Here is a 27402-nt window from a genome sequence, read left to right as displayed (position 1 = left end):
GAACCATTTGTGCTTCAGATGGAGATGCAGACAACGCAGACTCATCCCCATCATCCTGTGCCCATCTTCAACCAGGAAGGGCCCCAGGGCAGAAGACATCCTGCAGCCAAGAAGGCTCCACACCCATTTGCACCACTCAGGTGATCTTGAAGACAGAAGTCAACCTCCAAGTGGCCTCAAGGACTCTCCCAAAGGATGCAAATGACCAGCTGTCTGCAAGGAGTATAAATCCTTCCCTTCCCCACCATCCAGTCAGAACCCGAGGAAGCTTCTTGGATGGGAAGTGAAACGTCTTCAAAAGAAAAACAAAAAAGTCCAGTTGCCTCCTGAAAAAACACCCTGGGGACAAACAGGGCCTGGACGACAGAGGATCTCCATAGAGGTAATTCTCGACACACAGACTTTTGTTTAGCGACCATTCGAAATTGCAACAGCACTGAGAAAAGTGACTTCAAACCAGTCCTCATACTTATAACCATCGCAGCCACCTCACGGTTATGCAATTAAAATCCGGCAATCGGCAGCGGGCATGGATTTACGACGTTTGTAACCAGTGGTGGGATTCGAAATTGCTGAAAAACTGGTTCTCTGCGTGGTTGCTGCTTCCGGAAGTCCGTTCTGGGTCTGGGCCTCTGAGGCCTGGAATGGACTTCCGGAAGTGGCATCCACGCACTTCCGGTGAGCCGTTCTGGGCCTGGCAAGCTTCTCTGGCTCAGAACGGACTTCCGGAAGTGGGTGTTGAGTTCAAAAAGGCAGAAAGATGTACGGACTCGAATTCACGGCTGGGACTGGCAGGTCCAGTGACTGGGAAAATGTAAAGAAGTGAAAAATTGAGCAGAAGTGGAGGTTCCTTGGGTTACATCAAGGTCAGTATTATTATTTCTATTCCTTCTCTTCCTCCTCTTTCTCTTTCTCCATCCTCCTCCTCCTCTTCCTCCTCCTTCTCTTCCTTCTCTTCTCCTTCTCTTCCTTCTCCTTCTCTTTCCTCTTCTCGTTTTCTTCTTCCTTCTTCTCTTTCTTCTCTTCTCCTTTCTCCTCTTCTCTTTCTCTTCTTCCTTTTCCAACTTCCTTTTCTTCTTCTCTTCTTCCTTCTTTTCTCCTCTTCCTTCTCTTCTCCTTCTCTTCCTCTTCTCATCTTCCTTCTCCTTCTTCCTTTTCTTCTCTTTCTCTTCCTTTTCCTTCTCATCTTCTTCCTTCTTCTCTTCCTTCTCTTCTCCTTCTCCTTCTTCTCCTTCTCTTCCTTCTCTTCTCCTTCTCTCCTTCTCTTCCTCTTCTCTTCTCCTTCCCTTCCTTCTCTCCTTCTCTTCCTTCTCCTTTTCCTTCTCTTCTCCTTCTCTTTCTTCTTCTGTTTCTCTTCTTCCTTCTTCTCTTTTCCCTTCTCTTCTCTTTCTCTTCTTCCTTTTCCATCTTCCTTTTCTCCTTCCTTCTTTTCTCATCTTCCTTCTCTTCTCCTCTTCCTCTTCTTCTCTTCTTCCTTCTCCTTCTCCCTTTTCTTCTCTTTCTCTTCCTTTTCCTTCTCATCTTCTTCCTTCTCCTTTTCTTCCTTCTCTTCTCCTCTTCTTTCTTCTCCATCTCTTCCTTCTCTTCTCCTTCTCTACTCCTTCTCTCCTTCTCTTCCTCTTCTCTTCTCCTTCCTTCTCTTCTTCTCTTCCTTCTCTTCTCCTTCTCTTTCCTCTTCTCTCTCTTCTTCCTTTTTCTTCTCTTTCTTCTCTTCTTCCTTCTCCTCTTCTTTCTTTTCTTCCTTTTCCATCTTCCTTTTCTCCTTCTCTTCTTCCTTCTTTTCTCCTCTTCCTTCTCTTCCTCTTCTCCTTCCTTCTTCTTCCTTTTCTTCTCTTTCTCTTCCTTTTCCTTCTCACCTTCTTCCTTCTCCTTCTCTTCCTTCTCTTCTCCTTCTCTTCCTTCTCTCCTTCTCTTCCTTCTCCTTCTCTCCTCTTCCTCTCCTCTTCTCTTCTCCTTCTCTTCTCCTTTTTTCCTTCTCTCCTTCTCTTCCTTCTCTTCTCCTTCTCTTTCCCTTCTTCCTTCTTCTCTTTCTTCTCTTCTCTCTTCTCCTCTTCTCTTTCTCTTCTTCCTTTTCTATCTTCCTTTTCTCCTTCCCTTCTTCCTTCTTTTCTCCTCTTCCTTCTCTTCTCCTTCTCTTCCTTCTCCTCCCCCTTTCCTCTTCCTCTCCTTCCTGTCCTCTTTCTCCAGATCTGGGACATCATGGATTACTGCACAGGACCTGAAGTAGAAGATTCCAAGTTAGATCTGGCTGACGAATCTCCGCCCAAGAGGAACCCCTTCTATGACTTAATCCCAGATTACTGCAGAATTGCTTTGACTTTCTCAGAAGATAGACCAATCCAGCAGGTTAGCAGAATAACAGAGTTGGAAGGGACCTTAGAGGTCTTCTAGTCCAACCCCCTGCTCAAGCAGGAGACCACATACCATTGCAAACAAATGGCTTTGCAATCTCTTCTTAAAAGCCTCCAGTGATGCACCATCCACAACGTCTGGTGGCAAGCCCTTCCACTGGTTAATTGTTCTCATGGTCACAAAATATCTACGTAGTTCTGGGTCACTTCTGTCCTTGATTAGTTGGTGATTTTATCTCCTTGGTAATTTTCCATCCGTTGCTTCTTGTTCTGCCTTTAGGTGCTTTGGAGAATAGCTTGACTCCCTCTTCTTTGGGGCAGCCCCTGAGATACTGGAAGGCTGCTATCTTGTCCCCCCCTCATCCTTCTCTTTGGTAGACAGAATAAAAGAATAGCAGAGTTGGAAGGGGCCTTGGAGGTCTTCTAGTTCAACCCCCTGATGAAGCAGGAAACCCTATACCAGGGGTAGGCAACCTCAGCTCTTTTATGACTCGTGGACTTCAACTCCCAGAATTCCTGAGCCAGCTGGCTCAGGAATTCTGGGAGTTGACATCCACAAGTCATAAAAGAGCCGAGGTTGCCTACCCCTGCCCTATACCATTTCAGGCAAATGGCTGTCCAGTCTCTTCTTAAAAACCTCCAGTGTTGGAGCATTCACAGCTTCTGGAGGCAGGTGGTTCCACTTGTTAATTGTCCTCACTGTCAGGAGGTTTCTCCTTAGTTCTGGGTTGCTTCTCTCCTTGGTTAGTTTCCATCCGTTGCTTCTTCTCCTGCCTTCAGGAGCTTTGGAGAAGAGCTTCTCCCTCTTCTTTGGGGCAGCCCCTGAGATACTGGAAGACTGCTATCATGTCACCCCTCGTCCTTCTCTTCATTAAACTAGACATACCCATAGGTAGGTAATACTAATACTAAACTAGACATACCCATAGGTAGGTAATACTAATAATACAGTAATCATGGATTACTGTATTACTGTACCTGAAGTAGAAGATTCCAAGTTAGATCTGGCTGACGAATCTCTGCCCAAGAGGAACCCCTTCTGTGACTTAATCCCAGATTACTGCAGAATTGCTTTGACTTTCTCAGAAGATAGACCAATCCAGCAGGTTAGCAGAATAACAGAGTTGGAAGGGACCTTAGAGGACATCTAGTCCAATCCCCGCTCAGGCAGGAAACCTATCCCATTTCAGGCAAATGGTTGTTTAATCTCTTCTTCAAAACTTCCAGTGTTGGAGCATTCACAGCTTCTGGAGGCAGGTAGTTCCACAGGTTAACTGTTCTAACTGTCAGGAAGTTTCTCCCTGGTTCCAAGTTGCTTCTTTCCTTGATTAATTTCCATCCGCTGCTTCTTGTCCTGCCTTCGGGCGCTTTGGAGAAGAGCTTGACTGCCTCTTCTTTGGGGCAGCCCCTGAGATACTGGAAGACTGCTATCCTGTCCCCCCTCGTCCTTCTCTTCATTAGACTAGACATCCCCAATTCCAGCAACTGTTCCTTACATGTTTTACCCTCCAGTCCCCCGATCATCTTTGTTGCTCGTTGTTGCCATATGATCATGTCCTATTGAGAATTGAGCTGGCAGGAACAATGTGTCAGTCATCCTTGACTGACAGCCATTTGTTTAGCAACGGTTCAAAATTACACTGGTGCTAAAAGACGTGACTTAAAACTGGTTTTCACCACCAGTCACATGATCAAAATTAGGCGCTTGGCATCTGACAGTCGTTAAGTGAGCAACCCGGTTGCCAAGTGAGTCCGGATCCCCTCCCCCGTGGAGTTTGTCGGTCAGAAGGTCACAAAAAGGGACACAGCGACACTGTCATAATTCGAATTCTGATCACGGGGAGGCGGCAAAGGTCGCAAATCTGGAAAAAAAAACCTGGCCCTGTGACTTTTCCCAGCACTCTGGTAACTTCAAACGGTCACTAAGCGAACGATGGTGAGTGGAGGACCACCTGCACAATCATAAAGAGTCGTAAGTACGAGGTAGTTGCCGAGCCTCTGAACTCTGATCCCGTGACCGTGGGGAGGCTGCAACGGTTGGGGTAAGGGTGCAAAATGGACGAAAGTCACTTTCTGCCAGTGCCGTTGCAACTTCCGACGGTCACTTCGCGGACTGTCGTAAGTCGAGGACTTCCTGTATTTACGACGGTTGCGACGTCTCATTTTTTCCCCCGCCCCCCCTTTTCTTCTCTGGATTGCTGGCCTGCTTTCCCACAATGCACTCCGGCCTCTCTCTCTCTCTCTCTCTTTCCCCCCCCCCCGCAGGAACACGAAGGCTGGGTCACCACCCTGATCCCCCCCGTCTGCCTGAGTTCCTGGCGGGGCCACGTGAAAAACGTGATCAGCCTCAGATACGTGGAAAAATTCCAAGCGGTGCTGACGGCCAGCCAGGACTGCACCATCAAACTCTGGCTGTTGACGGGCAGACACGTCGGTAAGGCCTCTTCGGGGGTCTTGGAGGCGAAATGGGGGAGCTAGTTTGGGGCGGGGGCGGGGTTGGGGGGGGGCAGGAGGATGAGAAAAAGGGATTTTTGTCCAGATAGGCGTTCTTCCGAGATGCTACGTTTTAGCTAGCCTGGCCAAGGTTGGTTTTCCTTTGGTGCGTTTTCCTGCGGCTCCTCTGTTCTACAAATCATTAAATGTGCTATATATATGGCTGAAGATTTTACCTACTAACCCTCCTCCTCCTCCTCCTCCTCCTCCTCCTCCTCCTCCCAAACCTCTCTCCCTTGTAGCACTGATGACATGGCTTAGTTGGGTCATGAAATGTCTGCAAGAAAACCACCAAGCTCAGAGTACCCAGAGACGTTCCTCCTCCTCCTCCTCCTCCTCCTCCTCCTCCTCCTCCTCCTCCTCCTCTTCCACTCTGCAAACCCTCCTCCCTTCTAGCACTGATGATGTTGCCTAGTTGGGTCATGAAACGTCTGCAAGGAAATCATCAAGCTCAGAGTACCCAGAGACGTTCCTCCTCCTCCTCCTCCTCCTCCTCCTCCTCCTCCTCCTCCTCCTCCTCCTCCTCCTCCTCCTCCTCCTCCTCCTCCTCCTCAAGCTACACATCTCCTCTACTATCCGTCTTGCCTATCTGCAGCTGCTAAATGTATTATTTGCACCAAGAAAATTGGAAGGGAGGCTCAGCTAATCTCAATGCACACTTAGTTGTACTTTGACAATAAAGGTTCATTTCATTTCATTTTTCTTCCTTAAGTGACAGAAATCAAGAAAACGTGCCCGCCTTTTTATTTTAGTTGCAAAGGCTGGGGTCTTCCTCCATGCTGGCTGAGGAATTCTGGGAGTTGAAGTCCACAAGTTTTAAAGTTGCCAAATCTGGAGACCCCTGTTCTAAGGAATGGTGGAAACATCTGCACAGTGTTGGGAAACCTTTTCGGACTAAAATCAAAAGTTCTGTTTTGAAGACACTTCTGGGTCGTGGTTGCCTGGTGTGGGACTTCAACAGGAAGTGACGATGCACAAACTCTGTTCTGGAGGTCCACTTAAGTTTTTAAGTGGACCTCCAGAACAGTATTTGAGGGGCTGCCCCAAAAAAAAGAGGGGGGTGTCAATTTATTCTCCAGAGCACCAGAGGGCAGGACAAGAAATGATGTTTGGAAACTAATCAAGGAGAGAAGCAACCTGGAACTAAGGAGAAACTTCCTAACAGTGAGGACAATCAACCAGTGGAACTGCCTGCCACCAGAAGTTATGGGTGCTCCAACACTAGAGATTTTTAAGAAGAGACTGGACAGCCTTTTGTCTGAATTGATAGAGGCTCTCCTCCTTGTGCAGGGGGTTGGACTAGAAGACCTCTAAGCTCCCTTCCAGCTTTATTCTGATTAAATAAAGTTTGTTTCTGGCTTGACACTTAGGGACCTTCGGACAGTCGTTGTGGAGCCTGGGGATATCGCGCTTAATTCCACCAGAGGTCCCCGAGGAAATCCGTCAGGTGGCATCCCTACACACGCTGAAAGTTCTCAATGAGGGCCGGCAACCCCACTGGGAGTGAGTAAATAGGCCACTTGGCTCAGAATGCACAAGTATATAAAGGCACAGGTACAGTAGGAGGTACCTTTCTCAATAGTAGTAACTGTGAGAGGGATCTGGGAGTCCTAGTGGGCCATCCCTTAAATAGGAGCCAGCCGCTGTGCGGCAGCTGCCAAAAAAGCCAACACCATGCTAGGCTGCATTAACAGAGGGATAGAATCAAGATCACGTGGAGTGTTAGTAGCGCTTTACAAGGCCTTGGTAAGGTCACACTCGGAATACTGCATCCAGTTTTGGTCACCACAATGTAAAAAAGAAGTCGAGACTCTAGAAAGGGTACAGAGAAGAGCCACAAAGATGATTGGGGGACTGGAGGCTAAAACATATAGGGAACGGCTGCTGGAATTGGGCATGTCTAGTTTAATGATGAGAAGGACGAGGGGGGACACAATAACAGTGTTCCAATATTTGAGGGGCTCAACCTCTTCTCCAAAGCCCCTGAAGGCAGGACGAGAAGCAACGGATGGAAACTAATCAAGGAGAGAAGCAACCTGGAACTAAGGAGAAACCTCCTGACAGTCAGAACAATTAACCAGTGGAACTGCTTCCCTACAGAAATTTTGAATGTTCCAACACTGGAGCTTTTCGAAAAGAGACTGGACAGCCACTTGTCTGAAATGGTCTAGGGTCTCCTGCTTCAGCAGAGGGGTGGGACTAGAAGACCTCTAAGGTCCCTTCCAACTCTGTTGCTCTATTCTTCAGTGGACCGGCTTGCCTCCAGAAGTTTTGGATGTTCCATCACTGAAGGTTTTCAAGGAGAGATTGAAAAGTGCCAAATGACTGGGATGTATAAGGTCTCCTGCCGTGAGGAGGGGGGCTGGACTAGATCTCCAAGGTTCCTTCTAGAATGCAATGAATAGGATAGGATAGGAAAGGATAGGATAGGATAGCAAATATGGAATGGAATGGAATGGAATGGAATGGAATAAAGAAATAAGAATAGAATAGAATAGAATAGAATAGAATAGAATAGAATAGAATAGAATAGAATAGAATAGAATAGAATAGAATAGAATAGAATAGAATAGAAAATATGGAATGGAATGGAATAGAATAGAAAATATGGCATGGCATGGAATAGAATAGAATAGAATAGAATAGAATAGAACAGAATAGAATAGAATAGAATAGAATAGAAAATATGGAATGGAATGGAATAGAATAAAATATTAATAGAGTAGAGTAGAGTAGAGTGTAGAGTAGAAGAGGAGAAGAGAAGAGAAGAGAAGAGAAGAGAAGAGAAGAGAAGAGAAGAGAAGAGAAGAAAATAGAATAGTTGGAAGGGACCTTGGAGGTCTTCTAGTCCAACCCCCTGCTCAGGCAGGAGACCCTATACCGTTTCAGCCAAACGGTTGGCCAATCTCTTCTTTAAAATCTCCCCGTGTTGGAGCATTCTAGATTCCTGGTTCTAGGTTCCATGAGTCCTGGGGCCTTCTTCGGGAGGAGAGGCGCTGACGGTGCCTTCTTCCGCCTGCTCTCTCGCAGGAGCACCCGCAAAATAGTCCAGACCCTGAGCCAGCAGCGGACGCAGCAGTCCCTTCTGATGGACTTCCTCAGCCCCAGGTCCTCCTTCAGCATCGACACCGTGGAGAGGATGCAGGACCTCATCCAGAAGGAGAACCGGATGGCCCAGTATAACGACGAGCAAATCGAGGTCTCCTTCCAGAAGTGGGAGGAGTCTGGCAAGGCGAGCTCATTTATATTTATGTTTTTGTTTTATTAAATTCACACCCCGCTTAGTGTCGCCTTGATAAGCTTACCTGGCCGAGTGGAGCTCTTGTCTTCTTTTTTTCTTTTTCTTTTCATTTCCAATATAATCTGCAGAGGGAAAAAAAAATCAAAGTCACCTTATTCCCAGCACTCGGGTTACGTCCGTTATCCAGGAAAAAAAATATATATTTAGAGGGGGAAACGGTAGCTTAGCGTTAAAGGGGGCAAAATGTAGGTGGGACATCATCCAGGTAGACCTCAGCTTACAACGGTTCACTTAGCGGCCGTCCAAAGTTATAATGGCGCCGGAAAAAGGGACCTGTTTTTTTCTAAGTTTTTCACACTTAGAACCCGTTGCGGCGTCCCCCGTGGGTCACGTGATGAAAATCGGGATGCTCAGCAACTGCCTCACACTTACGATGGTTGCCGTGTCCCGGGCTCGTGTGATCCCCTTCTGCGACCTTTGGACAAACGAAGCCAGGTTCACTTAACAACCGTGTGACTTCACAACTGCAGTGATACACTTCACAGTGGCGAGGACTGCCTTTGTTTAAGTTTAGGGGGTGCCGGATTTTAGAACAAGTGCAGCTGGGTCAAAGGTCCCCAACCTTCCTTGACTGGTGGACCAGAGGGAAAGGCAGGGGGGAAGCATTTTATGTGTGCGCGCACAAACGGGGCCCGCAAGTACGCGTGTGTGACACAAATGGGGCGGTGCTAGTGTCTGCATGATGCAAGTAGGGTGGCACTAGCACCCATGTGGCTCTCACTAGCCCTGCCCAGTTTTTGCCAATTTTTTGCTGCATGGTGCCCCTTTTAGGCCACGTGGCGCCCTGTTTTTGTCACGCCTCCACGGCACTAGCGCGAATGGTGGTGAGTGCCACAGCCCGGTAGGGGGCTACGGCCCACAGATTGGGGACCTCAGGCTTAGATTTTACAAAAAAAACCCACACACATTGAAAACGATACAAGATCTGATGTGTCCAGATGTAGGCGAAGGAGTGGTAGAAATTGGGGGTGGAGTCAAGCGAGGCACCAGCCTAGAATCCCTACATGGCCGCAAATTAAGTCCAAACTCCCTTGAATTCCTTGGACTTTGATCTAACTCCTAGCAGGTGCCAGTTGTTAATGGAGAACATCCCTGTGCCTTGCCACGATTAGCAATGCGTCAGTTTAACCGGACCTTCAGGGGTGGACCTGACTTTTCACACCCGACACCAGACAAGTCCCCCTCCATAAGTAAATAAGGTCTACCAGGACCCTACTACAGGGCTTTTCAACCTTTTCACCCATTGTACCACTTTTAGGATAGGGCAACATCCGAGCACCACCAGTCGCCTAGCAAGGGGTCAAAAACTTGATAACCAAAAAAAAAAAAAAAAGGAAAAAAGTGATGAAGTACAGGGAGTCCTCGACTTACAACAGTTCGCTTAGTGACTGTTCGAAGTTACAATGGCACTGAAAAAAGTGCCCCCCCCCAAGCCACAGCCGAGCAAGACACCTGCCTGCCTGCCTGGCGGTGCTCTTCCTCCTGTCCGAGGTTTTCATTGTGAGCATTTCTGTTGAGGATTGGCAGTGGGGGAGGGGTGGGGGGTGTTTGGTTTTTATTCCCCCCCCCTCTGCTGGGTGGTTGCAGCAGGTTTTGGTCACTTCACATGACCCTGGGACACTGTGACCGTCATAAATATGAATCAGTTGCCAAGCATCTGGATGTCAATCACAAGACCCTGGAGATGCTGCAACATTCCAGCTGATGGGTGCCTCTTCTGGGCTCAGCAGAAGCGCCAGGATCAGCGCCGAGCTCCACCTGGAGCCTGGTGCTGATCCTGGCGCTTCTGCTGAGCCCCGACAGCCCTGCAGCTCCAGCCGTCTCTCGCTCAGGCTTGTGCGGTGCTGCCACCGGTTCAGCTCATTCCCCTCCCCGGGTACCACTTTTCTAGGATGGTCGCGTACCACCTGCCAGGTGCCAACGTACCACAGTTGAAAATCCCTGCCCTACTACACTTTGGGGGGTGGGGGGAGAAAGATCAGGACCTTTGGAAGATCGCTAGGGTGAGATGTTCCACGAAGCTGCCGGAGATCCTCCGTGGAAAAGGTTAGGGGAAAGCTGGTGGTGGATCCTGAGCTGCAGAAGATGCCTGAGTAGCGTTCTCTGATTTGTCTGCAGAAAAGCGACATCCTGGGTCGTGCCTACAAGCAGAAGGGGCGCCGGCCTTTGCTGAAGCAGCTTCCGGAGGTGAAGGCCTCGGTGGCCAACAAGGACCAGGTGAGCAGAGTAAAGGGAGCTTTGAACGAAGGGGAAGGCCCACAGCTCGCATGAGCCAACATCTCAAGTGGGTGGGGCGTTCACTGGTGTTCCTGGTCCCACCATCTGCCAAGGCTGCCATCTGCTTCCAGAGATCACTTCTGTCCCGGTTTACAGTTTTGTGTTTTGTTGTACGTTACCACCGAAAGGCAAGATTTCGATAGGATTTGGGAATCCTTGGTGCCCTCGGATCTTGGTTGGGTTTTTTTTTTTGCGGATGTTTTGTTACCAAACTAGGTAACGTCATCAGAGTTAGAAGGGAGTGGGGTATGCGTGGGGAGGAGGAGGAGGAGGACTGTGGGGTCCTTGGTGCTCTCTGGACTTGGGTTTCTTGAGACATTTCATTGCTTGACTTGGTAACATCAGTGCTAGAAGGCAGTGGGGTATGCAGAGAGGAGGAGGAGGAGGAGGAGGAGGAGGAAGAGGTGGAGGAAGAAGAGGAGGAGGGTGTGGGGTTTGTAGAGAGGATAGGAGGAGGAGGAAGAAGAGGAGGAGGAGGAAGACTGTGGGGTCCTTGGTGCTCTCTGATCTTGGATGTTTTCTTGCAGACGTTTCATGAACCAACTAGGGAACATCATCAGTGCTAGAAAGGAGGGGGCTTGTGGAGAGGAGGAGGAGGAGGAGGAAGAGGAGGAGGACTGTGGGGCCCTTGGTGATCTCTGAGGTGGCTTGTTTTCTTGCAGACGTTTCATGACCCAACTAGGGAACATCATCACTGCTAGAAGGGAGAGGAGGAGGAGGAGGAAGAGGAGGAGGAGGAGGAGGAGGAGGAAGAGGAGGAGGAGGACTGTGGGGCCCTTGGTGCTCTCTGAGCTGGGTTGTTTTCTTGCAGACGTTTCATGACCCAACTAGGGAACATCATCAGTGCTAGAAGGGAGGGGGATTTGCAGAGAGGAGGAGGAAGAGGAGAGGAGGAGGAGGAGGAGGAGGAGGAGGAGGAGGAGGAGGAGGAGGAGGAGGAGGAAGAAATGGACTGTGGGGTTCTTGGCGTTCTCTGATCTTGGATGTTTTCTTGCAGACGTTTCATGACCCAACTAGGTAGCAGCATCAGTGCTACAATGGAGTGGAGGTTGTGGAGTGGAGGAGGACTGTGGGGTCCTTAGTGCTCTCTGAGCTGGGTGGTTTTCTTGTAGACATTTCATGACCCAACTAGGGATCATCATCAGTGCAAGAAGGAAGTTGGCTTTGTGAGGAGGAGGAGGAGGAGGAGGAGGAGGAGGAGGAGGAGGAGGAGGAGAAATGTGGGGTCCGTGGTGCTCTCTGAGCTGGGTGGTTTTCTTGCAGACGTTTCATGACCCAACTAGGTAACATCATCAGTGTTCGAAGGGTGTGAGGTTTGCAGAGAGGAGTATTAGTTAGGAGGAGGAGGAGGAGGAGGACTGTGGGGCTCTTGTTGCTCTCTGAGCTTGGCCTTTTCTTGCAGACATTTCATGACCCAACTAGGAAACATCATCAGTGCTAGGAGGGAGTAGGGAATTTGCTCTCTGCTTAGATACTCGTGACTTACCACCTCCGTGTCGGTAGGGCTGGCCTTGCTAGTTTCTTATTTAGGCTTTGGTGGAACTTTTTCGTCTTCTGTCAAAGGGGACACAGCAGATTCTAGGCCCGAGGTCTCCAGCCCGAACTTGCTAGAATGAGCTGAGCGTCTGGATGGTCTCCCCAACCCCACTCGCTCCAGACATGCCGTGGCCGTGTTTGTGTGTTGTTTCATGCCTCCTGCCTGCTCCCTACAACTGCTTTTGACCAGCACGGTGTTTTGTGTTGTCATAAGTTTATCTCTCTTGCTAAAGTCTCAGTTCTCCTAGACCAGGGGTAGGCAACCTCGGCTCTTTTATGACTCATGGACTTCAACTCCCAGAATTCCTGAGTCAGCATAGCTGACTCAGGAATTCTGGGAGTTGAAGTCCATGAGTCATAAAAGAGCCGAGGTTGCCTACCCCTGTCCTAAAACAAACATCCGAACAATTCCTGCTCATTTTCTTTCATCTCCTTAGTTAATGTTTACACGCTGCCTTTTGCATGGTTTCCCTTCTCCTCTCCTGCCTTTCACTGGCAACTTTCTGCCAGTGGTTTTACTGGTCTTATATCACAGGGGGTCCTCGACGTACGACAGCTCGTTTAGTGACCGTTCGAAGTTACAACAGCCCCGGGAAAAAGTGACTTGCGATCGTTTGTCGCACTCACGACGGTTGCGACCTCCCCTGCGGTCACCTGATCAAAATTCAGAAGCTTTGCAAAGCCGATTCATATTTATGACCGTCGCGGTGTTCCCGGGGTCACGTAATCCCTTTTGGAGACCTTCTGCCCAAGCAAAGTCAATGGGGAGGGGGGGGGGAGCCAGATTCATTTAACGGCCGGGTTGCTAACTTAACAACCATAGTGATTCACTTCACTGCAGTGGCCAAAAAGGTCGCCAAATGGGGCAAAACTCACTTCACAAGTTCCTCGCTTAGCAAGAAAACATTTTGACTCAATTGTGGTCGTAAGTAGAGGACAACCTGTAAAAAATATACTGCTCAAAAAAAATAAAGGGAACACTTAAACAACACAATGCACTGTATTTAATAGTAGGATGTCTTATCTTGTGTTCGCTTTATTTGTTTGAGCAGTATGTATAATATAACAAGAACAAGAACAAGAACAACAGCAAGAATAATAAAAAAGTTGGAAGTGACCTTGGAGGTCATCTAGTCCAACCCCCTGCTTAGGCAGGAAACCCTCTACCATTATTGCAATATTCTTGGCTTCTAATAAAATTATACCTATACAAATGGAGCCAAGGATTGTTCCACAATAGAATAGAATAGAATAGAATAGAATAGAATAGAATAGAATAGAATAGAATAGAATAGAATAGAATAGAATAGAATAGTATAGTATAGAATAGAATAGAATAGTATAGAATAGAATAGAATAGAATAGAATAGTATAGAATAGAATAGAATAGAATAGAATAGTATAGAATGGAATAGAATAGAATAGAATAGTATAGAATAGAATAGAATAGAATAGTATAGAATAGAATAGAATAGAATAGAATAGAATAGAATAGAATAGTATAGAATAGAATAGAATAGAATAGAATAGAATAGAATAGAATAGTATAGTATAGTATAGAATAGAATAGAATAGTATAGAATAGAATAGAATAGAATAGAATAGAATAGAGCTGGAAGGGACCTTGGAGGTCTTCTAGTCCAACCCCGTACTCAATCAGGAGAACCTATGCCATCTTGGACAAGTGACTGTCCATTCTCTTCTTAAAAATCTCCAGTGATGGAGCGCCCACGATTTCTGGTGGCAAGCTGTTCCACTGGTTGATTGTCCTCACTGTTAGGAAGTTTCTCCTTAGTTCCAGGTTGCTTCTCTGCTTGATGAGTTTCCATCCGTGGCTTCTTGTCCTGCTTTCAGGTGCTTTGATGAATAACCTGACCCCCTCCTCTTCTTTGTGGCAACCTTTCAAATACTGGAACGCTGCTATCGTGTCTCCCCTATTTCTTCTTTTCCTTAGACTAGCCAAACTCAAGTCCTGCAGCCATTCTTCGTATGTTTTAGTTTCCAGGCCTCGGATCGTCTTAGTTGCTTTTCTCTGAATTTTTTCCAAACTCTCAACATCTTTTTTTGTGATATGGTGACCAAAATTGGCTGCAGGATTCCCGGTGTGGTCTCACTGGGGTTTTATCAAGCGGTACTAATACTTTGCGCGATCTTGATTCTATGCCTCGGTTTATGCAACCCTGGATTGTATTGGCATTTGGGGCGGCTGCCGCAACTTAAGCACCCACGTTTAGAGGCTTAAGTCGCAGCGGGTCAGACAATGCACGTGTAACCAGGCTTTCTTCCCCGCAGCCACGGATCTACCACTGCATCCAGTACACGGACCTTCACCCGGTGATCAGTCCTCAGATCCCCGATGTTCTGGCGGAAGCCCAACAGATGCAGGCTTTGGCCGACATCAAGGGCTTCCGGAAGGGCAAACGGTGGATGGCCCTGACTGGCGTCATGAAGCCCACTTTGAAGAACATGATGGTGCGCAGGAACGCCTTCTTTATCAAGGACTGATCCGCCAGCCCAAGCTGGCGGGAGCTCAGATTTGCAAAAACTTTTCAGCCCCTGATCCGGTCGAGTCTCCGGATTCCTGCAGAAGACTATTTTTTTTTTATTTTTGCAAAGAGTTTAAGCAGCTGAAGCTTGAAAATAAACCTAAGTAGTGAAAGTCCGTGGCTTGGCGTGGTCTCTCTCCAGCCCGAAGCAGGGGGGAGGGTTCCAGCCGGAGAAGGCCATTCAAGGCTGGGGAATAAATAAGCCAGCTTTTCAAAGATCAGAGGTTCTGGAGCACGTATGTGAGGGTCTTATCAAAGGAAAGTGGGCCGATCCACTGCTTTGTGCTTTCAAAGCTTAATTGGCTCATCCAAACAAAGTATAGGCAGCTTAGGATGACAAGAGTTGTAAGGGACCTTGGAGGTCTTCTAGTCCAGCCCCCTGCCCAGGCAGGAAAACCTGTGCCCTTTCAGACAAACGGTTGTCCAATCTCTTCTGAAAGACTTCCCGTGTTGGAGGGCTACCAGTTGGCAAAGAGTGACATAAAGAATGCAACAAAGATTTTGCAAGATCAGGCCTGATCTTTGGAATCCGGTATTCTGCTTCCCACCGTGGCTGATCTGAAGCTCCCCAAAACACATTGCAAGTAGGAGCGAAGGTAACGTCTGACGGGTTTGTGAGTTCACTTTCTTCTGAGTTTGTGCATTTACAGGCTCAGAGAGTACCAAAGACACTTCAGTTCAATCCTGAGTACAAAGATTCCCCCTCCCCTCCCCTCCCCTCCCCTTCCTTCCTTCCTTCCTTCCTTCCTTCCTTCCTTTCCTCCTTCCTTCCCTCCCTCCCTCCCTCCTTCCTTCCTTCCCTTCCTCCCTCCCTCCCTCCCTCTCTCTCTCTCTTTCCTTCCTTCCTTCCTTCCTTCCTTCCTTCCTTCCTTCCTTCCCTCCCTCCCTCCTTCCTTCCTCTTTCTTTCGTTCTTTCTTCCCTCCCTCCCTCCTTCCTCCTCCACCTCTTCTCCTTCCCTCCCTCTCTCACCTCTTTCTTTCTTTCTTTCTTTCTTTCTTTCTTTCTTTCTTTCTTTCTTTCTTTCTTTCTTTCTTTCTTTCTTTCTTTCTTTCTTTCTTTCTTTCTTTTCCTCCCTTCCACCCTCCCTCCCTCCTCCTCCTCCTCCTCCTCTTCCCTTCCCTCCCTCCCTCCCTCTTTTCATGATCATGGCTAGATAAAGAGTCATTCCTAACAGTCACAGCAGGTAAAGGCGAATTTTTCCATTCTCAGGTGTGTTCAAATAATGTCTCGACAGTCCCCTCTCTGGGACGTTTAATCTAAACTGCCCCCCAGGGCAAGGGGTTGATCTGGGTAACTTCCGTGGCCCTTGGGTGAGAAAAAAAGAGCGAGTAGAGCTTGCAAGTGAAGCTTCGGTTGTTTTTCTGCCAAGGCCAGGCCATTTCTTGGCCTTATTTGGCTCCCACATTCCTCGATCGGCGTGGCTGCCAGGCTGGGATGGACCTGATGACCTTGAGCCGAATTGCGTGCTCACCTCGGCATGCTGACGTCTGTCCCCATCCTCTGCTGGCACCGGCTGGCTTTTCATTAGCCACCATTGTCCCTCCACTTTGATCTTCTGAGCCTGGCCACAGCCTGTTAAGAGGCGGGAATGGATATCGGGAGGCCTAAGTAAGGCCACACCTGGAATACTGCATCACATTACAAAATACTACGGCACATTACAAAAAAAGATGTTGAGACTCTAGAAAGGGTACAGAGAAGAGCAACCGAGATGATTAGGGGGATTGGGGGCTAAAACATAAAAAGAACGGTTGCTGGAACTGGGGATGTCTAGTTTAGTGAAGAGAAGGACGAGGCGGGGACATGATAGCAGCCTTCCAGTATCTCAGGGGCTGCCCCAAAGAAGAGGGAGTCAAGCTCTTCTCCAAAGCACCAGAAAGCAAGAGAAGAAGCAACGGATGGAAAGTCATCAAGAAGACCAACCTAGAAATAAGGCAAATAAGACAATGAGAACAATTAATCAGTGGAACGACTTGCCTCCAGAAGTTGTGGGTGCTTCATCACTGGAGGCTTTTAAGTAAAGATTGGACAGCTGCTTGTCTGAAATGGCATAGGATCTCCTGCTTGAGCAGAGGGCTGGACTAGAAGACCTCCAAGGTCCCTTCCAGCTCTGATTGATTGATAGGGCAGCCGGCAGTTTCCTTAGATCCTGGCATGGCTGAGAGCACCCAATCCTCTTGGGAGATGCCCAGATTACTTAGGTGGGGGCTAGTCATCAGTGAAAATGCATTTGGGAGTGGGGGGGGAGGAAGGCCAGAGATGTGACCTCATGCAGGACTGCTCTTCTATGCAAGAGGGATGTTCATGCACATGCTTGGGGGGGGCAGATGTTCCCTGTTGCCTTCCCAACACCTTTTGGGTGGCCCAGGTCTTCTCCCTCCTGGATGGTGAAGCCCATCAAGTGGAGATGCTTTGCAAACAAGGCTCAGAAATCTAACTTCACCACGTTTGTCCTCCAGTGGGGTCAATTCTCAGCTTCTCAAATGATGGACCTGTACCTGGTGGTCTCCTATCCTAACCCTTTTTAGTTTCTGGTAAGCCTTACATGGGTGCACCAATGAACTCAACTTGACTGGAAAGGAACTTTACCAGAGAAAAGGATTGGAAACAAGGGGTCCCTCACCCCGACACTAGAATAGAATACAATAGAATTAGAACAGAACAGAACAGAGCAGAGTAGAGTAAAGTAGAGTAGAATAGAGTAGACTAGACTAGACTAGAATAGAATAGACTAGAATAGACAGAATAGAATTACAGAATAGAATAGAGTAGAATATGGAATGGAGAACAGAACAGAACAGAACAACAGAACAGAACAGAACAGAATAGAAACAGAACAGAATAGAATAGAATAGAATAGAATAACAGAGTTGGAAGGGACTTTGGAGGTCATCTACTCCAGCCCCCTGCTCAGGCAGGGAACCCTATACCATTTCAGACAAATGGCTGTCCAGTCTCTTCTTAAAAACTTCCAGTGTTGGAGCATTCACTGCTTCTGAATAGCAGTGTTCCAATATCTCAGGGGCTGCTACAGAGAAAAGCGGGGTCAACCTATTCCCTAAAGCCCCTAGAAGGCAGGACAAGGAGCAATGGAGGGAAACTCATCAAGGAGAGAAGCAACCTGGAATTAAGGAGAAATTTCCTGACAGTGAGAACAATTAACCAGTGGAACTCCTTGCCTCCAGAAGTTGTGAAGGCTCCAACACTGGAGGTTTTTAAGAAGAGACTGGACAGCCACTTGCCTGAAATGGTATAGAGTTTCCAGCCTGAACAGGGGGCTGGACTAGAAGACCTCCAAAGTCCCTTTTAACTCTTTTATTCTGTTCTGTTCTGTTCTGAATTCCTCTGCAAGTAGGATGGAAAGAGTTGGAGAAGCCCATTCTGGACAACCTTCTTTTGAAGAAGACCATTTTCCCAGCAGGCTTTTCTAAGAGCAAATGGGCTGCTGGTCAGCAAAGGTTGCTCCACCTTAGAATAGAATAGAGCTGGAAGGGACCTTGGAGGTCTTCTAGTCCAGCCCCCTGCTCGAGCAGGAGAACCTAGACCAGGGGTGGGCAACCTCGGCTCTTTCATGACTCATGGACTTCAACTTCCAGAATTCCTGAGTCAGCATGAGTCATAAAAGAGCCGAGGTTGCCTAACCCTGACCTAGACCATCTTAGACAGGTGGCTGTCCCAAGATGGAAAACAGAAAAGAAAGGCCCCACAGGTGGCCAGAGATATTACTCAGACTCAACCTATTTTCCAAAGCACCAGAAGGCAGGACAAGAGGTAAAACAGCGGTCTTCAAACGTGGCCCTTTGGTGACTTGTGGACTTCGACTCCCAGAGTTGCTGAGGAATTCTTGGGAGTCGAAGTCCACAAGTCACCAAATGGCTCGAAATTCACCCCGCGCGCAAATGCCCTTTGACCTTGGGCCCTCCCCTTTTTTAATGGTGGGCAGAGAGATACTCACTCAATGAAGTGTCCCGACACAATTAAGAGAGGCAAACCCTTCAGGTAATTTTTCAGTTCTTCTTGCACAGAATCAGTGGAAGACAGGACAACTGGAAAGGAGAAAGAAGTCAGAGAACCATCAGCCCCATCTTGGCCAGGAGCAACTTCATCAGAGAGGTCCTGAAGTTCAGAGGAGACCACCAACCCCCTTCTACACATCTTTGACCTTCAACTTTAGGACAAGCAGGCCGTCTGCCATGGGGGTGAGTCGGCTACAAGCTTGAAGGCATCACTCAGCTGATGGAAATTGATTCGACGGAGGTTGATTCATTTATTAATCAAGGAGAGAAGCAACCTAGAACTGCCAAACACTAGGAGATGGTGAATTCTAGTCCCACCTTACGCATGAAAGTCGGCTGGGTGACTTTGGGCCAATCACTAGGAGATGGTGAGTTCTAGTCCCGCCTTAGGCATGAAAGCCAGCTGGGTGACTTTGGGCCAATCCCCAGGAGAGTCAAAGCTATTCTCCAAGCACCAGAGGACAGGACACGAAACAGTGGATGGAAACTTATCGAGGAGAAATCAAACCTAGAAATAAGGAGAAATTTCCTGATAGTGTGACCAATAAAACAGTCGAACAGCTTCCTTCTGGACGTTGTGGGTGCCCCATCACTGGAGGTTTTCAAGAAGAGACTGGACAGTCATTTGTCCGGAATGGTCTAGGGTCTCCTGCTTGAGGAGGGGGTTAGTCTAGAAGACCTCCAAGGTCCCTTCCAAGTTTATTGTTTTTTGTCTCTTCTTTTTGCAGAACGCTGTAGCAGAAAGAGTCTTTCCACTGAGAACGTGGTGTACAGACACACTGAGTGGTGAGTATCCCTGGCAGGTATCTTTTGCCCCAACCTCCACTAGAATTCTTCTCAATGCTCCCACTGCATTAAACAGCAGAAGAAAGTCCCGGGACATTTTTTTCCACCAAAAGCGTGACTTTCACTGAAAAGCCAGATAGGTAGAGAAGGGGCAAAGTCCGTTCTGACTCCTTCACACCCAAACAGTCTAGCACAGGGGTAGGCAACCTTGGCTCTTTTGTGGCTTGGAGAACGTGTTTTCAGCCACGAGCTGTTGTAAGCTGAGGACTTCCCGCATGTGTGTGTCTGACAGTTTATGACTCACGATTACAAACTCTTTTTGCTCTTTTTTTGAAATTTTCTCTCTAGTCAGCCTGAAAGAAAGAATTTTTGTATTCTTACCCATCAATTTTTCCTGTGAAGCTTGCAGTACCACTGTTTACCACGAGGTGAGAAAAAAAATATCTGTTGCCCAAGGCTGGGTGGGATCTATTCCATTCCATTCCATTCCATTTCATATTTCTATTCTATTCTATTCTATTCTATTCTATTCTATTCTATTCTATTCTATTCTATTCTATTCTATTCTATTCTATTCTATTCTATTCTATTCTATTCTATTCTATTCTATTCTATTCCATATTTTCTATTCTATTCTATTCTATTCTATTCTATTCTATTCTATTCTATTCTATTCTATTCTATTCTATTCTATTCTATTCTATTCTATTCTATTCTATTCTATTCTATTCTATTCTATTCCATTCCATATTTTCTATTCTATTCTATTCTATTCTATTCTATTCTATTCTATTCTATTCTATTCTATTCTATTCTATTCTATTCTATTCTATTCTATTCTATTCTATTCTCTCATAATACTATTCTATTCTATTCTATTCTATTCTATTCTATTCTATTCTATTCTATTCTATTCTATTCTATTCTATTCTATTCTCATAATACTATTCTATTCTATTCTCTCATAATACTATTCTATTCTATTCTATTCTATTCTATTCTATTCTCTCATAATACTATTCTATTCTATTCTATTCTATTCTATTCTATTCTATTCTATTCTATTCTATTCTATTCTATTCTATTCTATTCTATTCTATTCTCATAATACTATTCTATTCTATTCTCTCATAATACTATTCTATTCTATTCTATTCTATTCTATTCTATTCTATTCTATTCTATTCTATTCTATTCTATTCTATTCTCTCATAATACTATTCTATTCTATTCTATATTTTCTATTCTATTTTCTTATTTCTTATTCTATTCCATTCCATTCCATTCCATTCCATTCCATTCCATTCCATTCTATTCTATTCCATTCCATTCTATTCTATTCTATTCTATTCTATTCTATTCTATTCTATTCTATTCTATTCTATTCTATATTTTCTATTCTATTCTATTCTATTCTATTCTATTCTATTCTATTCTATTCTATTCTATTCTATTCTATTCTATTCTATTCTATATTTTCTATTCTATTTTCTTATTTCTTATTCTATTCCATTCCATTCCATTCCATTCCATTCCATTCCATTCCATTCCATTCCATTCCATTCCATTCCATTCTATTCTATTCTATTCTATTCTATTCTATTCTATTCTATTCTATTCTATTCTATTCTATTCTATTTTTTCTATTCTATTCTATTCTATTCTTATTTCTTATTCTATTCTATTCTATTCTATTCTATTCTATTCTATTCTATTCTATTCTATTCTATTCTATTCTATTCTATTCTATTCTATTCTATTCTATTCTATTCTATTCTCTCATAATACTATTCTATTCTATTCTATTCTATTCTATTCTCTCATAATACTATTCTATTCTATTCTATTCTATTCTATTCTATTCTATTCTATTCTATTCTATTCTATTCTATTCTCTCATAATACTATTCTATTCTATTCTATATTTTCTATTCTATTTTCTTATTTCTTATTCTATTCTATTCTATTCCATTCCATTCCATTCCATTCCATTCCATTCCATTCCATTCCATTCCATTCCATTCCATTCCATTCTATTCTATTCCATTCTATTCTATTCTATTCTATTCTATTCTATTCTATTCTATTCTATATTTTCTATTCTATTTTCTTATTTCTTATTCTATTCTATTCCATTCCATTCCATTCCATTCCATTCCATTCCATTCCATTCCATTCCATTCCATTCTATTCTATTCTATTCTATTCTATTCTATTCTATTCTATTCTATTCTATTCTATTCTATTCTATTCTACTCTATTCTATTCTATATTTTCTATTCTATTTTCTTATTTCTTATTCCATTCCATTCCATTCCATTCCATTCCATTCCATTCCATTCCATTCCATTCCATTCCATTCCATTCCATTCTATTCTATTCTATTCTATTCTATTCTATTCTATTCTATTCTATTCTATTCTATTCTATTCTATTCTATTCTATTCTATTCTATTCTATATTTTCTATTCTATTCAATTCTATTCTATTCTATTCTATTCTATTCTATTCTATATTTTCTATTCTATTTTCTTATTTCTTATTCTATTCTATTCCATTCCATTCCATTCCATTCCATTCCATTCCATTCCATTCCATTCCATTCTATTCTATTCTATTCTATTCTATTCTATTCTATTCTATTCTATATTTTCTATTCTATTCTATTCTATTCTATTCTATTCTATTCTATTCTATTCTATTCTATTCTATTCTATTCTATTCTATTCTATTCTATTCTATATTTTCTATTCTATTTTCTTATTTCTTATTCTATTCCATTCCATTCCATTCCATTCCATTCCATTCCATTCCATTCTATTCTATTCTATTCTATTCTATTCTATTCTATTCTATTCTATTCTATTCTATTCTATTCTATTCTATTCTATTCTATATTTTCTATTCTATTCTATTCTATTCTTATTTCTTATTTCTTATTCTATTCTATTCTATTCTATTCTATTCTATTCTATTCTATTCTATTCTATATTTTCTATTCTATTCTATTCTATTCTATTCTATTCTATTCTATTCTATTCTTATTTCTTATTTCTTATTCTATTCTATTCTATTCTATTCTATTCTATTCTATTCTATTCTATTCTATTCTATATTTTCTATTCTATTTTCTTATTTCTTATTCTATTCTATTCCATTCCATTCCATTCCATTCCATTCCATTCCATTCCATTCCATTCTATTCTATTCTATTCTATTCTATATTTTCTATTCTATTCTATTCTATTCTATTCTATTCTATTCTATTCTATTCTATTCTATTCTATTCTATTCTATTCTATTCTATATTTTCTATTCTATTTTCTTATTTCTTATTCTATTCTATTCCATTCCATTCCATTCCATTCCATTCCATTCCATTCCATTCCATTCCATTCCATTCCATTCCATTCCATTCTATTCTATTCTATTCTATTCTATTCTATTCTATTCTATTCTATTCTATTCTATTCTATATTTTCTATTCTATTCTATTCTATTCTGTTCTATTCTATTCTATTCTATTCTATTCTATTCTATTCTATTCTATTCTATTCTTATTTCTTATTTCTTATTTCTTATTCTATTCTATTCTATTCTATTCTATTCTATTCTATTCTATTCTATTCTATTCTATTCTATTCTATTCTATTCTATTCTATTCTATTCTATTCTATTCTCTCATAATACTATTCTATTCTATTCTATTCTATTCTATTCTATTCTTATTTCTTATTCTATTCTATTCTATTCTATTCTATTCTATTCTATTCTATTCTTATTTCTTATTCTATTCTATTCTATTCTATTCTATTCTATTCTATTCTATTCTATTCTATTCTATTCTATTCTATTCTATTCTATTCTATTCTATTCTTATTTCTTATTTCTTATTTCTTATTCTATTCTATTCTATTCTATTCTATTCTATTCTATTCTATTCTATTCTATTCTATTCTATTCTATTCTTATTTCTTATTTCTTATTTCTTATTTCTTATTCTATTCTATTCTATTCTATTCTATTCTATTCTTATTTCTTATTCTATTCTATTCTATTCTATTCTATATTTTCTATTCTATTCTATTCTATTCTATTCTTATTTCTTATTCTATTCTATTCTATTCTATTCTATTCTATTCTATTCTATTCTATTCTATTCTATTCTATATTTTCTATTCTATTCTATTCTATTCTATTCTTATTTCTTATTCTATTCTATTCTATTCTATTCTATTCTATTCTATTCTATTCTCTCATAATACTATTCTATTCTATTCTATTCTCTCAATACTATTCTATTCTATTCTATTCTATTCTATTCTATTCTATTCTATTCTATTCTATTCTATTCTTATTTCTTATTCTATTCTATTCTATTCTATTCTATTCTATTCTATTCTATTCTATTCTATTCTATTCTATTCTATTCTATTCTATTCTTATTTCTTATTCTATTCTATTCTATTCTATTCTATTCTATTCTATTCTATTCTATTCTATATTTTCTATTCTATTCTTTTCTTTTCTTATTTCTTATTTCTTATTTCTTATTCTATTCTATTCTATTCTATTCTATTCTATTCTATTCTATTCTATTCTATTCTATTCTATTCTATTCTATTCTATTCTATTCTATTCTATTCTATTCTATTCTATTCTATTCTTATTTCTTATTCTATTCTATTCTATTCTATTCTATTCTATTCTATTCTATTCTATTCTATTCTATTCTATTCTATTCTATTCTATTCTATTCTATTCTATTCTATTCTATTCTATTCTATTCTATTCTTTTCTATTCTATTCTATTCTATTCTATTCTATTCTATTCTATTCTATTCTATTCTTATTTCTTATTCTATTCTATTCTATTCTATTCTTATTTCTTATTCTATTCTATTCTATTCTATTCTATTCTATTCTATTCTATTCTATTCTATTCTATATTTTCTATTCTATTCTTTTCTTTTCTTATTTCTTATTTCTTATTTCTTATTCTATTCTATTCTATTCTATTCTATTCTATTCTATTCTATTCTATTCTATTCTATTCTATTCTATTCTATTCTATTCTATTCTATTCTATTCCTATTCTATTCTATTCTATTCTATTCTATTCTATTCTATTCTATTCTTATTTCTTATTCTATTCTATTCTATTCTATTCTATTCTATTCTATTCTATTCTATTCTATTCTATTCTCTCATAATTCTATTCTATTCTATTCTATTCTATTCTATTCTATTCTATTCTATTCTATTCTATTCTATTCTATTCTTATTTCTTATTCTATTCTATTCTATTCTATTCTATTCTATTCTATTCTATTCTTATTTCTTATTCTATTCTATTCTATTCCTATTCTATTCTATTCCTATTCTATTCTATTCTATTCTATTCTATTCTATTCTATTCTATTCTTATTTCTTATTTCTTATTCTATTCTATTCTATTCTATTCTATTCTATTCTATTCTATTCTATTCTATTCTATTCTATTCTATTCTATTCTATTCTATTCTATTCTATTCTATTCTATTCTATATTTTCTATTCCTATTCTATTCTATTCTATTCTATTCTATTCTATTCTTATTTCTTATTCTATTCTATTCTATTCTATTCTATTCTATTCTATTCTATTCTTATTTCTTATTTCTTATTTCTTATTCTATTCTATTCTATTCTATTCTATTCTATTCTATTCTATTCTATTCTATTCTATTTTTTCTATTCTATTCTATTCTATTCTATTCTATTCTATTCTTATTTCTTATTCTATTCTATTCTATTCTATTCTATTCTATTCTATTCTATTCTATTCTATTCTATTCTATTCTATTCTATTCTATTCTATTCTATTCTATTCTATTCTTATTTCTTATTCTATTCTATTCTATTCTATTCTATTCTATTCTATTCTATTCTATTCTATTCTATTCTATCCTATCCTATCCTATCCAATCCTATCCAATCCTATCCTATCCTATCCTATCCTATCCTATCCTATCCTATCCTATCCTATCCTATCCTATCCTATCCTATCCTATCCTATCCTATCCTATCCTATCCTATCCTATCCTATCCTATCCTATCCTATCCTATTCTATTCTATTCTATTCTATTCTATTCTATTCTATTCTATATTTTCTATTCTATTCTATTCTTTTCTTTTCTTATTTCTTATTTCTTATTCTATTCTATTCTATTCTATTCTATTCTATTCTATTCTATTCTATTCTATTCTATTCTATTCTATTCTAATTTCGAATTCTATTCTTATTTCTAATTCTATTCTATTCTATTTCTTATTTCAGTTCTATTCTACTCTATTCCCTTCCACTGTTACTGTCTCAAGGAGAAAAAAATCTCAGTAGGAGGAAACTGATCAGTCGGGTTGCTGTAGAAGTTCAGATAAAGCCTCCTTGGAACGAGCCATCTTCCTTCTTTTCCCCTGCAGGGATGCAGCTCCATCTCCTGCAGGCCACTAATGGTCTGGTAGAAATCGTGGCAGAGTTAAGGCCGTCTCAGGAGCAGCCAAAGGCGGTTCGCTTGCTTTCCCGTGGAGAAAGGACGGGGACAAGCAGGAAGTCATTATAAGGAGAAGAACAGAAACGAAGACAAAATCCCACACAATAAACGCTTGAAATCTTTGCATGGTTTCCCCCCCTCCCCTTCAGGATGGAGAGTTCAAGTGTTTACGGATCACAAGAAGAGGTTTTGTTAAAGCGACGTTCTGGTCTAGTTTCTGCTCTTCCGTCTTTTGGTTTTTAAAGAATGGGTGCTTGGCGCTCTCTTGGAGCTTGGCGGTTTCCTGGCAGACGTTTCATGGCCTGGCTAGGGAACAGCATCAGTGCTGGAAGGGGAGGGGGGTTTGCAGAGAGGAGGAGAACTGTGCGATCCTCTGTGTTATCTGACCTTGGGGTTTTTCTGGAGACATTTCATGACCCAACTAGATGAAAGATAACACTGTTAGAAGGGAGTGGGGCTTGCAGAGAGGAGGAGGAGGAGGAAGAGGAGAGGAGGAGGAGGAGGAGGAGGACTGTAGCATCCTTGGTGTCCTCTGAGCTTGCCTGTTTTCGTGCAGAGGTTTCATGGCCCAACTAGGGAACAACATCAGTTCTAGAAAGAAGGGTTTGCAGAAAGGAGGAGGAGGAGGAGGAAGAGGAGGAGGAGGAGGAGGAGGAGGAGGAGGAGGAGGAGGAGGAGGAGGAGGAGGACTGTAGCATCCTTGGTGCCCTCTGAGCTTGCCTGTTTTCGTGCAGAGGTTTCAGGGCCCAGCTAGGGAACATGACCAGTGCCAGAAAGGCAGGAGTTTACACCCTGATTATATCCAAGAGGCTTGCCCTGCCAATGTTGGCGGGAGTGTTTTAAAAATTTTATAAACTAGAAACGATGAAAAAAACAAAACGTTCCTGGTCTGATATTTTTTTTCCTAGGCAAACAGCTGACTGTCACCCTCTGTTGCCCTCTGTCACTCCTATTTTATGGAGCGGCATCTGACAGTATTATTCTGCAGCAAAACCGATTTGCCAATTACGATTTCGTGGCTTCGCATATATTCCCCAACTGCTGCTGAGACACTTCAGAAGCCCCCCGTCCTTCAGGTTATTCCTATATTATTTTCAGGGTCTGGTCCTATCATTTGTTCCTGTTCCGCTCAGCACCAGTTCACTGCAAAACGACTCCTTAAGTATCTCTGCTTACTTATTATTATTTTGCCCATATTTTTTATGACACGATAGGATTTCTTTTTTAACCATTAAGGAAAAAAGGAAGAAATAATGAGGGTGCTTCAGAAAACGGAGGCCCTCAGCGGCTGAGCTAAGAAAGGAACACCACAAGTAGATCACAGGTAGACCTCGAGACCCCTGCTCTAATGCCATATCAATCAGACCTTCCTCTTCCTGTTTCCCCAGAACAACAACACTGCATGGTGGGCTGGGCTGAAAGAGAGAAATTGGCCCAAAGTCACCTAGCCGGCTTTCATAGCTAAGGTAGGACTAGAACCCACAGCCTCCTGGTCATTGCCCAAAATCAGCCAGCGGCTTTTATGCCTAAGGCGGGACTAGAACTCACAGTCTCCTGCTAAC

At 42.4% G+C, this 27402-nt stretch overlaps 1 protein-coding gene and 1 long non-coding RNA gene across 2 annotated transcripts in view; both read left to right on the top strand.

The window, feature by feature from the left end:
- The window catches only part of EFCAB8 (EF-hand calcium binding domain 8), a 51931-nt gene extending 37325 nt beyond the window's left edge, over positions 1 to 14606 (top strand). Inside the window, exons 20-26 of the mRNA XM_083358219.1 lie at positions 2188 to 2346; positions 3281 to 3457; positions 4617 to 4785; positions 6215 to 6347; positions 7875 to 8076; positions 10264 to 10362; positions 14251 to 14606. Coding sequence (XP_083214345.1) covers positions 2188 to 2346; positions 3281 to 3457; positions 4617 to 4785; positions 6215 to 6347; positions 7875 to 8076; positions 10264 to 10362; positions 14251 to 14463 — 1152 coding nt within the window. The 3' untranslated portion in view covers positions 14464 to 14606. The remainder of the gene's footprint in view (positions 1 to 2187; positions 2347 to 3280; positions 3458 to 4616; positions 4786 to 6214; positions 6348 to 7874; positions 8077 to 10263; positions 10363 to 14250) is intronic.
- A 4659-nt stretch (positions 14607 to 19265) lies between these two features.
- LOC310637259 lies at positions 19266 to 25798 on the top strand. Its single transcript, XR_014491899.1, has 3 exons — positions 19266 to 19307; positions 19656 to 19735; positions 25770 to 25798. It is a non-coding gene; the product is annotated as an uncharacterized lncRNA (long non-coding RNA).
- Positions 25799 to 27402: the final 1604 nt, after the last annotated feature.

Source organism: Vipera ursinii, assembly GCF_947247035.1.
Source record: "Vipera ursinii genome assembly, chromosome: 3".
Lineage (NCBI taxonomy): Eukaryota > Metazoa > Chordata > Lepidosauria > Squamata > Viperidae > Vipera > Vipera ursinii.
The sequence above is the reverse complement of the archived record's forward strand: the minus strand, read 5'-3'. Positions and strand labels throughout refer to the sequence as shown.